The sequence below is a fragment of the Taudactylus pleione genome, unplaced genomic scaffold (assembly GCF_031769625.1).
Source record: "Taudactylus pleione unplaced genomic scaffold, aTauple2 ptg001010l, whole genome shotgun sequence".
Classification (NCBI taxonomy): domain Eukaryota; kingdom Metazoa; phylum Chordata; class Amphibia; order Anura; family Myobatrachidae; genus Taudactylus; species Taudactylus pleione.
In genome coordinates this window covers 255,505-272,002 of record NW_028285411.1, presented here as the reverse complement: position 1 = coordinate 272,002, position 16,498 = coordinate 255,505, and the positions used below count along the sequence as shown (strand labels likewise).

The 16,498-nt window shown below is 44.7% G+C and overlaps 2 protein-coding genes across 2 annotated transcripts in view; one reads left to right on the top strand and one right to left on the bottom strand.

The window, feature by feature from the left end:
- LOC148454306 (uncharacterized) overlaps window positions 1–16,498 on the top strand; it is a 256,305-nt gene that overhangs the window by 19,766 nt on the left and 220,041 nt on the right. The gene's annotated exons all lie outside the window — the stretch shown is intronic.
- Window positions 1–16,498, bottom strand: part of LOC148454308 (uncharacterized) — a 193,666-nt gene that overhangs the window by 33,551 nt on the left and 143,617 nt on the right. The window contains exons 6-8 of the mRNA XM_088461068.1: window positions 14,841–14,843; window positions 13,823–14,107; window positions 13,052–13,654 (exon numbers count right to left, since the gene is read on the bottom strand). Of these exons, the coding sequence (XP_088317194.1) occupies window positions 13,052–13,654; window positions 13,823–14,107; window positions 14,841–14,843 (891 nt within the window). The remainder of the gene's footprint in view (window positions 1–13,051; window positions 13,655–13,822; window positions 14,108–14,840; window positions 14,844–16,498) is intronic.

Sequence of the window (16,498 nt, the reverse complement as noted above, 5' to 3'; positions counted from 1 at the left end):
TGAGCCGGCACAGGGCAAAACTGTTGCATCTGTTGCATCTGTTTCCACCTTCGCCAGCTCACCTTGTAGTTGTGTGGTGCAATGTTCCTTTAGACAGTATGGGGTTTAGGCCCTTAGTAGATTTCAGCTCCAGGCCCATGTGGACCTTGCAGAAAAACATGATGTGATATGCAAAATCGGGAGTCATTTTTCGTGTTCAGAAGCCAAAAATCTATACGTATGTTAAAAAAGCTTTTTCATCGCAGACGTGTTATTAATCTGTTTGGAGATCGCAGACCTCCGGAGAACCGGCTGCACGGGGCTCACGCACGCCGGAGCCGGCTCCGGCATGCGCAGTGAGGGGCCACTGACCCGCTTGCTGTGCACTCACGAGCGGATCTGAATCAGGCCCAGAGTCCCCTGCCTGGTCACTGTCTAAAGCAAAATCAGCCGGGATTGGCTGCTGAAAACACAAATTATGCAATAGACAGCAGCTGAGCACAATATCTGAAACTTTAGCAACAGAGTATAACAAAAGACCACCCGATTTATCCAGACATCGGAAACGAGATTTAAGCAGGCCAAATGTACGCTCTATCACAGATCTAGTAGACTTACAGTATGTGTTCGATTATAACTATGCTCAGCAGGAGAAACTGGAAGTGCCAACGGGGTCAGAAGCCAACAAAGACACCCATACCCAGAATCACCTGTAAATAAATTCAAAATATATTTAATAAACAGATCTAAGCATGCGTAACATTACTAAAGTGGCAATGTCTAAGGTACTGACCCAGCAACTATCCCTCCGGCATTTGTCCGGCATAATGATCATGAAAGCATGAGTGATTGAGGATGAAGGCATCATGACATGAGCCAGGGTAGCCGACTACAATACTCATGATTTTCATTTTTGTATCACACACCACCTGCATGTTAGTAGAATGGGCATGGTGGCTATTTAGGTATACATGTGCCCTGGCCCTAGATGGTCTCAGTTCAATGTGTGTGCAGTCAATAGCACCCAAGACATTTGGCATGCCTGCAATACCATACAAAGCTACCTTGCCACTGTGTCTCATGGCGAGGGAAGCAGATGCAGGAATCCATAAGTGGCTGAAATGAGGCCAGTACCTGGGTGAAGTATCTGGAGAATGTGGACTGGGATATACCAAGAACTCTACCAGTAACAGACTGAAAATTCCCAGTAGCCAGAAACTGCAACACAGCCAGAAGCTTATGCAGGCCTGAGACATAGTGGGAACGTGCTGTGTCAGGGTCTAGGTCCAGTTTGACTCGGTCATACAGATGGAAGATGTTATGGTTCAGCCGGAACATCTGTATGACCTCACCATCGGCCAATGCGTTCAGGTTCAAACACCTAAAGAAACATGCCATGCGCAAGCTTTGGGAAACCGGCATTACCTCCTGAGCTTGCTCAGTTTCTTGCTCCTGGTTGCTTTCAGCCTGCTGGTAGAGCCCCATAAATCCCAGCCACATCATATTCCCGGCAGTGCTGCAGAACTCTCCAGACTAATGTACGCTGCAGCTTTAGCCACTTTTATAGGTATCATCATTCTGTTGCCAATAAGTGAAACTACAAACACCTGTGAACACTTCCAAACTCGCCCAAACACTCATCTCAGGAGGTCGTCTATTTGAAAAGTATTTAGTGGTGAGTTTGTTATTTTCTCTAATGAGTTTACAAACTCGATTCTTGGTAAATTTGCGAGTTGTATGGTTTCCTATGGGAAGTAATTGCGAGTTTTGGCGATGGTGTATTTGGGGGATTTTAGAAAACACGTACAAGTTTTGATGTTTGTTTTGATAGAACACACCTGTTTTTTCTTAGTAAATTTGCGAGTTTGAAGAACAGGCTAAACACACAAACTCGATTCTTAGTAAAATTACCCCTAATAATCTTATAACATTGAATTAACGGTTCACACATTTTACAGTATATTATTTGATTAAAATTAAATGACTACTTTATACTTGGCTATCAAACACTGTCACTACTACATAATAGATTGTGTCCATTCAGGGGCGTGAATAAATAATGCACACACTATTAAAGGAAAGGGGATATAATTTACAGAAATATTTCTATAGGACTGATAACTTCTTTCACAACGCAGAAGGTGGGTTGCACTGGGGATTTGTAAATGCCTACATCCCATGTAAGACCCCTTTCACAGTTACAGACCTTACACACCAATAATGCCAGGTCCGTGACAGGGTGAACTTTTATACACCCATGGTGGCCTCCTGATTGGAAAACGGGTACATTGGATGCAGATTATTTCAATCGGAGCCTTTTTTAAAACCTACTTAACTGGAGATAAATGCTCTGCAGACGCATCTTTGAAAAAGTGATGAAGAATGAGTGAAAACAGTATTTTGTGTGAAAAAAAAAGTAGTCCCATCAAATTTGGGGTATGGGAAAATGGATGGTAGCATAGTTTAATGTGTGTGATGTGAACTTTTAAAAAGCATGAAAAAACACCCTGCTACATGTACCCACAATGCCAATACCTGGCCCCGCATTGCAGACGCCCCAGAAGACCTGGCCCCCCATTACAGACACCCCAGAAGACCTGGCCCCCATTACAGACACCCCAGAAGACCTGGCCCTCCATTACAGCTGCCCCAGAAGACCTGGCCCCCCCATTACAGCTGCCCCAAACCTGGCCCCCCATTACAGCTGCCCCAGAAGACCTGGCCCCCCATTACAGCTGCCCCAAACCTGGCCCCCCATTACAGCTGCCCCAGAAGACCTGGCCCTTCATTACAGATGCCCCAGAAGACCTGGCCCTCCATTATAGCTGCCCCAGAAGACCGGGCCCCCCATTACAGATGCCCCAGAAGACCTGGCCCCCCATTACAGATGCCCCAGAAGACCTGGCCCCCCATTACAGATGCCCCAGAAGACCTGGCCCCCCATTACAGCCACCCCAGAAGACCTGGCCCTCTATTACAGACACCCCAGAAGACCTGGCCACCCATTACAGACGCCCCAGAATATTTTGCAAATTTGTCCTCCCACTTTGTACTTTTCCACCCCAAAATTGTCATGAGTTTTTTGGGGTGTTCTGGTTTTTTTTTTTTCCTATTTTTGTGGCTGATTAGTTTTTTGGGCAGGTGTACCAAGGGATCTAGGTGGTTGGCCAACATCTGCACCCCAAAATATAGATTTTGCATCTTTTAAAACATGACATTGAATGGAGAATCTTTTTTGCCTATTACATTGCACTGACTTTGTGCTTAGGCGAATTGGTCCCGGAACGTAATAAGGCGAAAAAACACACATAGGCGAAAAAGAGCAAATGGCGAGACTTGTTTGCTAACTTCACCTTATCGCAGGTAATTGAATATTACCCATAGGGCCGTATTCAATTAGTTTTGCACCCGCAAAATAGAATCGCATACCGGACTTTTCGCCAACATCACGTGTTTTGGATGTAAAAACGTATAGTGCGCACCCCCGCTATTTGCCATATTCAATTCCAAACCATGCGAAAACGGGACCCGACGAATGTGAAACAGGCGGAAAGTGCTGTTAGAAGTGGGGAAATTAGCCTGAACCCCCCAAACAGATGCACTAACATTGGGGATCAATATAGATGAATACTAATAGCCCTAATAAAGCTATTTTGGGTACTTAAGTTCTCACAATTGCTTACTATTAGCGTCCTTGTAAAAGTGGTGAAGAATGGCATTAAGCAGTATTTTTTGGAGAAAATAAGTAGTCCTGTCACATTTGGGGTACATGAAAATGGGCGCTAGCATATTTTAAAGTCTCTAAAGTGGACCTGTGAAAAACGCACCTGTTACAAGCACCTGCAATCCTAAAAACACCTCACCCGTCCTTGCAGACCCCCTAGAAGTCTATTTCGCTGCTTTTTATGCTTCTACCCCAACTTTGGACTTTTATGCCCCCAATTTCAAAGTACTGTTTTGGGGTGTTCTTATGTTTTTCCCTGATTTTTTTGACAGTTGTCCTCTGAGGGGCTGTCCCAGGGGTGTTGAATGGTTTCCCCACCTTTGCACCCGGAATTTTTTTCGCCTATTACATTGCATTGACTTTCCGTGTATTCGAAAAGCGTCTGGAATTGAATACGGCGATAAGTTTCCTCCACGCGAAAAGCCGAGATCGGCGATACTTTTTGCAGGGTCTCGGCTTTTCGCGTCTAATTTAATACGGGCCATAGGGTCTCTTTGAATACATATATTACAGTGCATACTTTAAACATTTTTTACCTTGAAATTCTCCAATTTCAGGGCCCCGTATATGGCCCTACAGGTCTCGGGGTTGATGATGCCCAATGCCTGGGGTGACATTAAGGTTCTAAATTTAACATCAGCCAGGGCTAGGAAGCTCAGGGTAGCCACCAGCCTCTCCTCAGCCGATATCGACGTCTGCATGATTGTATCCTGCCTCTGGATGACAGGGGTCACAAGCTTCAACAACTCCTGGAACGTCACCTCGTCCATCCACAAGAAATTCCGGTAGTCACCCAGGCTATTCTTGAGCAGAAGAGGCATGTGGGACATGGTATCACTCTGCAGCAGCCACTCCTATGTCCAACAGGAACGAGGCCTTCTCCTCCTCTCAGCCCTCTCCCTTTCAGACAAAAGCCTGACTTCTGCGTAAGCAACCATAACCCGATGGCATATAGGATCCATAGTAATAGCACAATATACAGGCAAGCCAGAAACAAAGCAGAGCAAATTAGCAATGCAGCGTTCAGCAGGTATAAACCAGACCAAACTAGCCACAGAGCAAGAAATGCAGATTATAAAATGTCCGCCACCTTTTCAAGGGAAATCGTTCAGCGATATCGTTGGTCAAAACCGCTACGTGTGTACACATTTGTGTGAGCATCATTTATAACCCTGAATCCTAAGGTGTACATATAAGGAGAGTGGGATTCATGTATAAAGAAACCTCTATATGTGTATAAAGCACCATGTGAGCTTATAGTAAGCATCTGTTACCTTGTGATTTATACACACGTGTGATTGAAGGTTTTCTTATTATCACCTTTGCTGTGTTAGTTCTCTGTGGGGCCGTCACCTGCATGCGTTTAGCCTGTACTCAGGGTGTGCTAGTGACTATCAATCAACTATCATTTTCTGATACAATTTCTATATCATTTTATTCCATATTCTCCAGCTGATGAACATTTGGCGTATCTGAGGGTACAATGTCCATTTTATTCTGGATGAAGACACCGCTTTGGCTGAAACAAGTTTGGCGCAAGATTTATTCCCCTTTTTTCCTTATTGTATATATGTTTTACCAGATTTGGTGACTTGTATAAAGGGTTTGGTCCTACTGTAGTGCCCAATATTAGGTGTCTTTTATTTACTTGTTTTAACCCACAATCTCGTCATACATGGTAACTGATGGCTATTACCAGGAATATAAGGCAGAGACAATGACCTGTCAACTGTATTAGAATTAAATAATGAATTCAGCTGGTTCATGAACAGACTACAAGTCATATTCCTCTATAGTACTGTGACTGGTCTGCAGAACTATCTGTATGTATAATACCGTTACTAGCAGACAGCTAGGGGAACATTTACTAAAAGGAGAGTTTTAGAAGTGAAGATGTTGCCCATAGCAACCAATCAGATTCTAGCTATTATCTTCTACAAGGTGCTAGTTAAATGGTAAGTCGAATCTGATTGGTTGCTATGGGCAACAACTCCACTTCTAAAAGCTCACTTTGGTAAATATACCCCCTATAGTCACCTCAAGAGCATATAGGCCCTCATTCAGAGGCGGTCGCAAGAAGCGATCGCTCTCTGAAAGAGGTCGGACGCTTCTTTTTTTTAGTGCTGCCTCCTGGTTGCTAGCTAAGCTGTGGGTTACCACCCACAGCTTTAGCAACTGACCAGGTTGATGGTCACGATAGTCAAGACCATCGCAACCATCGGGGCTTGCAACGAGACCCTAAGGTTGGGTCTCGGCAACCGCAAGCCCCAGGAAGCTTCCTGCTCTGATCGAGCAGGAAGCTCCCCACTGACATCACTGCTGATGTCAGTGCGGCCGCCCACAAAATGGCAGGCATTCCTTAATGAACACCTGTTTGTGAAACCACCCCCCCACCCCGCCTACAAAATGGGGCGAGTTGTCGATCACCACCGACAGCCGCCCCTTTTGTAGAGAGCTCCGGAACTCAGCGTAGGAGACCGGGTCTGAATGAGGGCCATACTGTGATGTGTAACAGTGTGATGTGTGTATACCCCTATAGTCACTCCAAGAGCATATAGTGTGATGTGTATACCCCTATAGTTACTCCAAGAGCATACATTGTGATGTGTAATATGTGTATACCCCCTATAGTCACTCCAAGAGCATACATTGTGATGTGTAATATGTGTATACCCCCTATAGTCACTCCAAGAGCATACATTGTGATGTGTAATATGTGTATACCCCCTATAGTCACTCCAAGAGCATACAGTGTGATGTGTGTATACCCCCTATAGTCACTCCAAGAGCATATAGTGTGATGTGTATACCCCCTATAGTCACTCCAAGAGCATATAGTGTGATGTGTAATAGTGTGATATGTATACCCCCTATAGTCACTCCAAGAGCATATAGTGTGATGTGTATACCCCCTATAGTCACTCCAAGAGCATATAGTGTGTTGTGTATACAGTACCCCCTAGTCACTCCAAGAGCATATAGTGTGATGTGTAATAGTGTGATGTGTGTATACCCCTATAGTCACTCCAAGAGCATATATTTTAATGTGTAATAGTGTGATGTGTATACCCCCTATAGTCACTCCAAGAGTATATAGTGTGATGTGTAATAGTGTGATGTGTATACACCCTATAGTCACTCCAAGAGCATATAGTGTGATGTGTATGCCCCCTATAGTCACTCCAAGAGCATATAGTGTGATATGTGTATACCCCCTATAGTCACTCCAAGATCATATAGTGTGATATGTGTATACCCCCTATAGTCACTCCAAGAGCATATAGTGTGATGTGTGTATACCCCCTATAGTCACTCCAAGAGCACATAATGTGATATGTGTAATAGTGTGATGTGTAATAGTGTGTCAGGACCATGGCGACCATCGGGGCTTGCGACGAGACCCTAAGGTTGGGTCTTGGCAAGCGCAAGTCCCAGGGAGCTTCCTGCTCTGATCGAACAGGAAGCTACCCACTGACATCATTGCTGATGTCAGTGGGGCCGCCCCCAAATGGCAAGCGTTCCATCGGAAATGCCTCCGTTTGGCCGGCCACCCCCCTCCCAAATGGGGTGAGCTGTCAATCACCATCGACAGCTCGTCCCATTTGGTGCGAGACCCATAGCGTCGGAGCGCCCGTCGCTAGCCGGGTCTCACGCATGCGCACATCGGAGCCGCCACCGACATGCCCAGTGGGCAAACATCGACCCGGTTGCGAGCGATCAGCGCTTGCAACCGGGTCTGAATGAGGGCCATAGTGTGATGTGTGTATACCCCCTATAGTCACTCCAAGAGCATATAGTGTGATGTGTATACCCCCTATAGTCACTCCAAGAGCATATAGTGTGATGTGTAATAGTGTGATGTGTGTATACCCCCTATAGTCACTCCAAGAGCATATATTGTAATGTGTATACCCCCTATAGTCACTCCAAGAGCATACAGTGTGATGTGTAATAGTGTGATGTGTGTATACCCCCTATAGTCACTCCAAGAGCATATATTGTAATGTGTAATAGTGTGATGTGTGTATACCCCCTATAGTCACTCCAAGAGCATACAGTGTGATGTGTAATAGTGTGATATGTGTATACCCCCTATAGTCACTCCAAGAGCATATAGTGTGATGTGTAATAGTGTGATGTGTATACCCCCTATATTCACTCCAAGAGCATATAGTGTGATGTGTAATAGTGTGATATGTGTATACCTCCTATAGTCACTCCAAGAGCATATTGTGTGATGTGTTATAGTGTGATATGTGTATACCCCATATATTCACTACAAGAGCATATAGTGATGTGTATACCCCCTATAGTCACTCCAAGAGCATATAGTGTGATATGTGTATACCCCCTATAGTCACTCCAAGAGCATATAGTGTGAAATGTGTAATAGTGTGATGTGTGTATACCCCATATATTCACTACAAGAGCATATAGTGTGATGTGTAAGTGTGATATGTATATACCCCATATATTCACTACAAGAGCATATAGTGTGATGTGTATACCCCCTATAGTCACTCCAAGAGCATATAGTGTGATGTGTAATAGTGTGATATGTGTATACCTCCTATAGTCACTCCAAGAGCATATAGTGTGATGTGTAATAGTGTGATATGTGTATACCCCATATATTCACTACAAGAGCATATAGTGTGATGTGTATACCTCCTATAGTCACTCTAAGAGCATATAGTGTGATGTGTAATGTGTGTATACCCCAATAGTCACTCCAAGAGCATATAGTGTGATGTGTAATGTGTTTATACCTCCTATAGTCACTCTAAGAGCATATAGTGTGATGTGTATACCTCCTATAGTCACTCTAAGAGCATATAGTGTGATGTGTAATGTGTGTATACCCCCTATAGTCACTCCAGGAGCATATAGTGTGATGTGTAATGTGTGTATACCCCCTATAGTCACACCAAGAGCATATAGTGTGATGTGTAATGTGTGTATACCTCCTATAGTCACTCTAAGAGCATATAGTGTGATGTGTAATGTGTGTATACCTCCTATAGTCACTCTAAGAGCATATAGTGTGATGTGTAATGTGTGTATACCTCCTATAGTCACTCTAAGAGCATATAAGGCCTCATTCAGAGGCGGTCGGAGGATGCAAGCGGTCGCTCAGAAACTGGGCGGCCACTTGCATCCTGACCGCCCGCCTCTGTTGCGGTTGTTAGGCTGTGGGTTAACACCCACAGCTCTAACGACCGCTCGGGTGATGGTCGCGATGGTCAGAGACCCCCATAGTGTGATGTGTGTATACCTCCTATAGTCACTCCAAAAGCATATAGGGGGTCATTCAGACCCGGTCGTTAGCGCCGATGCGCTCGGACCGGGTTGATGGCCCCCCACAGAGCATGCGCACGACGGTGCCGGGGTGCACATGCGTGAGACCCGCTACGACCGACAGCGCCGGTCGTAGCGGGTCTCGATCCAAAGGGGGCGAGCTGTCGATGTTGATTGACAGCTCGCCCCGTTTGGAAGGCGGGCCGGGGGGGTGGCAGCCCAAACGGGGGCGTTCCCATGGGAACGCCTACCGTTTGGGGGCGGCCCCACTGACATCACTAGTGATGTCAGTGGAGAGCTTCCGGCTCAGACAGAGCCAGAAGCTCTCCGGGGCTTACGACAAGGGAGACCCTACCCTAGGGTCTCGTTGTAAGCCCCGATGATCGCGATGGTCTTGACCATCGTGACCATCACCTTAGGCGGTCGTAAGGCTGTGGGAACCCACAGCCTTACCACCGCAAAGGAGGACATCTAGAAAATTCAAGAGGTCCTCCCCTCATTCAGACCGACCGCACGCTCTGTGCGACCGGCTCTGAATGAGGTCCATAGTGTGATGTGTAATAGTGTGATGTGTGTATACCCCCTATAGTCACTCTAAGAGCATATAGTGTGATGTGTATACCCCAATAGTCACTCCAAGAGCATATAGTGTGATATGTAATGTGTTTATACCTCCTAGTCACTCTAAGAGCATAGTGTGATGTGTAATGTGTATACCCCCTATAGTCACTCTAAGAGCATATAGTGTGATGTGTATTGCTCCTATAGTCACTCTAAGAGCATATAGTGTGATGTGTAATGTGTGTATACCTCCTATAGTCACTCCAAGAGCATATAGTGTGATGTGTAATAGTGTGATGTGTGTATACCCCTATAGTCACTCTAAGAGCATATAGTGTGATGTGTTTACCCCCTATAGTCACTCTAAGAGCATATAGTGTGATGTGTAATGTGTATACCTCCTATAGTCACTCCAAGAGCATATAGTGCGATGTGTAATAGTGTGATGTGTTTACCCCCTATAGCCACTCTAAGAGCATATAGGCCCTCATTCAGAGCCGTACGCTCTGAATGAGGGCCGCCCTCCATAAAAATGGAGCGTCCTCCTGGACGCTCGTATAGCTGTGGGTCACCACCCACAGCAGGTTTTCAACCGCAAGCTCCGGAGGGGAGGCGTTCCCGTGGGAACGCCCCCGTCAGGGAGGCACGCCCACAAAAGGGGGCGTGCTGTCAATCAACATCGACAGCACGCCCCCTTTGATCAGACACAACGAGCGAAGGACTTTCCTTCGCTCGTCGCGTCTGGCGCATGCGTACGACGGAGCTCCCTCCGTCGTGCGCATGCTCAGTGCAGAACATCGACCCACTTGCGAGCGGACAGCCGCTCACGAGTGGGTCTGAATCAGGGCCATAGTGTGATGTGTACTGTGTGTATACCTCCTAAAGTCACTCTAAGAGCATATAGTGTGATGTGTAATGTGTGTATACCTCCTAAAGTCACTCTAAGAGCATATAGTGATGTGTAATAGTGTGATGTGTATACCTCCTAAAGTCACTCTAAGAGCATATAGTGTGATGTGTAATAGTGTGATGTGTGTATACCCCTATAGTCACTCTAAGAGCATATAGTGTGATGTGTATACCCCCTATAGTCACTCTAAGAGCATATAGTGATGTGTAATAGTGTGATGTGTATACCGCCTAGTCACTCTAAGAGCATATAGTGTGATGTGTAAGTGTGATATGTGTTTACCCCCTATAGTCATTCTAAGAGCATATAGTGTGATGTGTAATGTGTGTATACCCCCTATAGTCACTCTAAGAGCATATAGTGTAATGTGTAATGTGTGTACCCCCTATAGTCACTGTAAGAGCATATAGTGTAATGTGTGTACCCCCTATAGTCACTCTAAGAGCATATAGTGATGTGTAATGTGTGTATACCCCCTATAGTCACTCTAAGAGCATATAGTGATGTGTAATAGTGTGATGTGTATACCTCCTAGTCACTCTAAGAGCATATAGTGTGATGTGTAATGTGTGTATGCCCCCTATAGTCACTCTAAGAGCATATAGTGTGATGTGTAATGTGTATACCCCCTATAGTCACTCTAAGAGCATATAGTGTGATGTGTTTACCCCCTATAGTCACTCTAAGAGCATATAGTGTGATGTGTATACCTCCTAGTCACTCTAAGAGCATATAGTGTGATGTGTAATGTGTGTATACCCCCTATAGTCACTCTAAGAGCATATAGTGTGATGTGTAATGTGTGTATACCCCCTATAGTCACTCTAAGAGCATATAGTGGGATGTGTAATAGTGATATGTACATACCGAATGTCCATAATGAAACAACTCTTTAGACAAGATAATCAGCGCTTATCGTAACTGATGTCCATAAAGACAACTGACTGCTAATTATTTTAGCCTGTTTGGGCAATTTATCTCCTATAATAGATGTGTAATAGATCATATAAAACAGCTATTTGGGGATTTGCCATTCCTGTAGGAACTACATGTATGATAACCGGCACCAATTGGTAGTAACCAGATAGGCTTAGTTAGGCATCTGATCTACAGATGAAAGGCTTAATCTGTAATCTGTACTATTATGGGACCCTAGTAATCCAGATCATTATATATACTGACAGGTCATACGTTACTGGGACACTGGTTGTTGAGCACACATTTGTATAGAATGTTACTATTAGTGGAACCCATTTATTATTGTCTCTCTGGGATACATTGTACCAGATGGCTCCTGCAGATAGGGGGGAAAGGCTGCTGTTAATACATCACCAACACACATATTAGAATTACCACCAAATGTTGCTCATTGACTATATATTTACAAGAAGCCACTATAGGAATAAGCACATAAATAATATACAGCAGCACACTTTGTGCTTATCACATTTCTTTCTTTAACTCACAATATTTATGTCACAACTCTCGGATGGATTATGGATGCGGCCCGTATTTGGGAATTTACTAGACCTATGCCTGAGGCGTGGAGTTTAATGTGCCGGCGGTATTCACCAGGGACCCTCGCAAGAAGGTATGGACTTGGCTGCGTCCGACACACAGGTCGCGGCCCTCAGGATAGGTTCCCTTATACAGATGCTGGTAATCTCTGGATGCAGTGGAGTAGACATATTGCTTAGTCGAGAGGCCGGGTCAGAACCAAATGGACTAGATGGGACCAGGGAGCGGGCGTAATCAGGTTACAGGGGATAGCCAAAGTCAAAACCAGAAAACAGCTGCAGTACCAGGGGTCAGGCGAAATCAGGGTCACAAAACGAAGCCAAGGTCAGGAACAAGTCACGGAATATGACAGGAATGCTGGAGTATGGGAAATGAGCCTATACTCTGGCACCTATGTGCTGCCAGAGACTCCCTCCTATAGGGAGGACTTGAATTCTCGCACCAAAGGCAATTAGCGTTTGGTGCGCCTGCCCCTTTAAATCCAGAACAGGACCGCGCGCTCCTAGGAGAGCCGCCGCTGCCTGTCATAGCCACCGGGGGGAGCTGGAAGCATCGGCAGGGGGCGCCCTGGACTCCTCGCCCGCTGCCTGACAGACCAGTGTCGCCGGACCCTGTAAGTGCACCCCGGAGTCTGGCGCACTGTGACAATTTACACATTTTAGTTGTTACTTTATTCTTATTCAGATTTCACTGACAATGTTTAACAACATTTTATTGTAAAATAGTAAAAGTTATGTTATAAAATAATCTTGTGTGACATTATAAAACTTGTTTTCTTCTGTTGGTATACAATTACAATGGTTGTCATAGGTAGAACCCTCTGAGATATTATGGAGATACAGTAACTTGATAAATATGGAACATCTGAATTTATAATTCCTACTATACTTGTGCATAAGTATTTCCTTTCCTCTATTCTCTTGTTGTATAAGCCAGTACTGCTGCAAACTTAATTAATACCCATCAGGTCATGGATATTTTATGTATTTTATGATGCACAACAAGATTTGCTTTCTGTGTAAAACATTTATCACAGTCAGAGCATGGAAATGGTTTCTCACCTGTGTGACTTCTCTGATGTACAACAAGATATGATTTCTCTGTAAAACATTTCCCACACTCAGAGCATGGAAATGGTTTCTCACCTGTGTGAGTTCTCTGATGTGTAACAAAAGATGATTTATATGTAAAACATTTTCCACACACAGAACATGAAAATGGTTTCTCACCTGTGTGACTTCTCTGATGTGTAACAAGATATTTCTTTGTATAACATTTCCCACACTCAGAGCATGAAAATGGTTTCTCCCCTGTATGACTTCTCTGATGTGAAACAAGTTCTGATTTCTGTTTAAAACATTTCTCACACTCAGAGCATGGAAATGGTTTCTCACCTGTGTGACTTCTCTCATGTACACCAAGTTGTGATTTCCGTGTATAACATTTCCAACACTCAGAACATGAAAATGGTTTCTCACCTGTGTGAGTTCTCTGATGTTTAACAAGATCTGATTTCTGTGTAAAACATTTCCCACACTCAGGGCATCGAAATAGGTTCTCACCTGTGTGATTTCTCTGATGTATAACAAGATATGATTTCTGTGTAAAACATTTCCCACACTCAGAGCATGGAAATGGTTTCTCACCTGTGTGAGTTCTCTGATGTATAACAAGATCTTTTTTCTGTGTAAAACATTTCCCACACTCAGAACATGGAAATAGCTTCTCACCTGTGTGACGTCTCTGATGTCTAACCAACTCAGATTTATATGCAAAACATTTCTCACACTCAGAGCATGGAAATGGCCTCTCGCCTGTTTGACGTCTCTGATGTGTAACATTAACTGACTGACGTATAGAACTTTTACCAGATTCAGAACAAGATAATAGTGTATCACCTTTATGAGCTGTACTGTGTGTAGCAAGATCTGAATTATTAGGAGAGCGTTCTTCATGCTTAGAGGGATCAGATGACATATGCACACTGTGAAGTGCTGGATGTATATTTAGGGTAATGGAGTTTTCTCCTGGAGAATCTTGTCTGATGTTATCTTCTATTTTAAAATCTAGTGACACGATGAGATCTCCCTCCGAAGTTTTTCTGCTTGGTCGCCCATCTACAGGAAACAAATGTATGAGAACAGAAATAACTGTTTACATTGGGGTGCAAATGATCTTGGATGTCTAAGTGCTTTCTCAAACTTAACATTGTTAAGACTGAGCTGATCATCTTCCCAGCATCTGGAGTCCCCTCACCTCTCTCAATTTTACTATCCATCGACAACCTCACCATCCCTTCTATCTCACAAGTCTGATGTCTTGAAAATATCCTTATCTCCGCCCTCTGCTTCAATTCCCACATTCAGTCCCTCTCCCAGTCTTGCCACTTCCAACTTCGAAAGATCTCAAGGATCAGACTCTCACGCACACAGGAGGCAACTTAAACCCTCATCAAACAACTGTTCATCTCTAGACTGGACTACTGTAACCTCCTCCTGTGTGGCTTTCTCAAAACCCATATCTCTCCACTATAATTTGTCCCCAATGCTGCCGTCTCATCTTTTCTAAACTACCGCTTCTACCTCCACTCTCCCAAAGGTCCTATACTGGCTCCCCATCACTTTCAGAGACCAATTCTAACGCCTCTCACTCACCTATAAAGCCCCCACCCAACTGTCTTTCCCTACATCTCCAACTACTCTCCCATCACCCACCTGCCTCTGACAATTCCTGGCGCCTCACCTCTCAACTCATTATATCTTCCAACTCCTGCCTCCAAGACTTTGCCTGTTCTGCTCCCCACCGCTGGAACTCTCACTCTCTCCAAAGCTTCAAACAGACTCTCAAAACCCACTTATTTACTAAAGCATCCCTGCTCGCATTCTAACCCACCTCTCTATGCTACTCAGTCACTGTCATTCCCCTCTGTGTCTCCCGTCTGTCAGCCCCTACACCTATAGAGAGCAGGGCCCTCTTCCCATTTGTGCTTTCGCTCCCCTGACCTATACTCTTGCCTCCTCTCCAATACTAACAATGGCACCAAACCATTGGGCTCAGCCCGTGCTGCTTCTGTGGTTACTGTGACTGTATGAGCTGCAATGTTGTTATAGCTGGTATTCCATGTGCTACAATGTTTTGTACTGTAAGTCTTCTGCACTATTCCCTTGTTAGGCTTGCAATGTGTTCTGTTTATATACTGTGTAAGGCAATGCTGAACCCATATAAATAATGATTAATAATAATACTATTAGTCCACAATGTATAATTTGAATTTACAAACTACTGTACAGCTCATTTATTACAATAATAACTGTACATACAGCAGATATGGCTCTTGCTGCACAGATAAAACACAACACAACGGGATTACCAAGCAGACGGCATAGACCCAGCCATGGTGACATGTGGTGAGTAACATTCCCCAAGCTTACACATTGCCCAGCTACTATCATGGGACAGGAAACCACATAAGCCAGTGACACTGGGCAACCAGTCACTTTTCTCACACACACTGGAGACGTGGAAGCACAGTTAAGGTGCCCATAGACTAGACGAGCTGACAACGACTCCACAATTAGTACATTGTAATCGTGCAGTCGTTTCTCAGTCTGTGATGAGTCTGCGCTGAATAAGCAGTCGTTCAGTGCAGGCTCATCAATCATCTGCAAACATGCTCAACCTGACGATATCGTCAAGTTGTCCAGCATGTTTGCCCGATGATAGATGTCAGAAACGACCAGCGCGCATCGCTGGTCGTTTCCGACTTTAAAGTGCCTGATTCGCGGACGATTTGCAAGCGGTTATCGTGCAATCGCCTGTCAAAATCGTCTAGTGGATGGGCACCTTAACTGTGTACACTAGCAGCATGTCCCGGCCACCGGTTACACTACTCACAGGTCTCCAGGTGGACACAAAGGTAGCAAATGACAACAATGGGAAATGGCCACTATATGTCCCCCTGGTCACACTCAGGTGCCACAGTCCCATTGTCACAGTCACACTACTATTATAGGATGAATCATTAAATGTAGACAAGCATTGGTGGAATCACTGTGCAATAATAAGTGTGTGCTTATAGCTGTGTGTGTGTATACATGGAGTTTGTTGTGATGTGAGAGTATATAGTTTTATAGTGCAGGGAGGATACTGGTCAGATCTCTGGGCTGGTAACACACAGTGACATGATGTGAGGAGGAGAGCAGGAGTATAATAGGGGCTGATGGCTCCTGATGTATGAGATACACCAGAGAGTGTGGGGAGGAGACTGGTCAGATCTCTGGGCTGGTAACACATGGTGACATGATGTGAGGGGGAGAGCAGGAGTATAATAGGGGCTGATGGCTCCTGATGTATGAGATACACCAGAGAGTGTGGGGAGGAGACTGATCAGATCTCTGGGCTGGTAACACACAGTGACATGATGTGAGGGGGAGAGCAGGAGTATAATAGGGGCTGATGGCTCCTGACTCCCACACTGTGCAGACACATTTTACAAATTAGTTTCCACT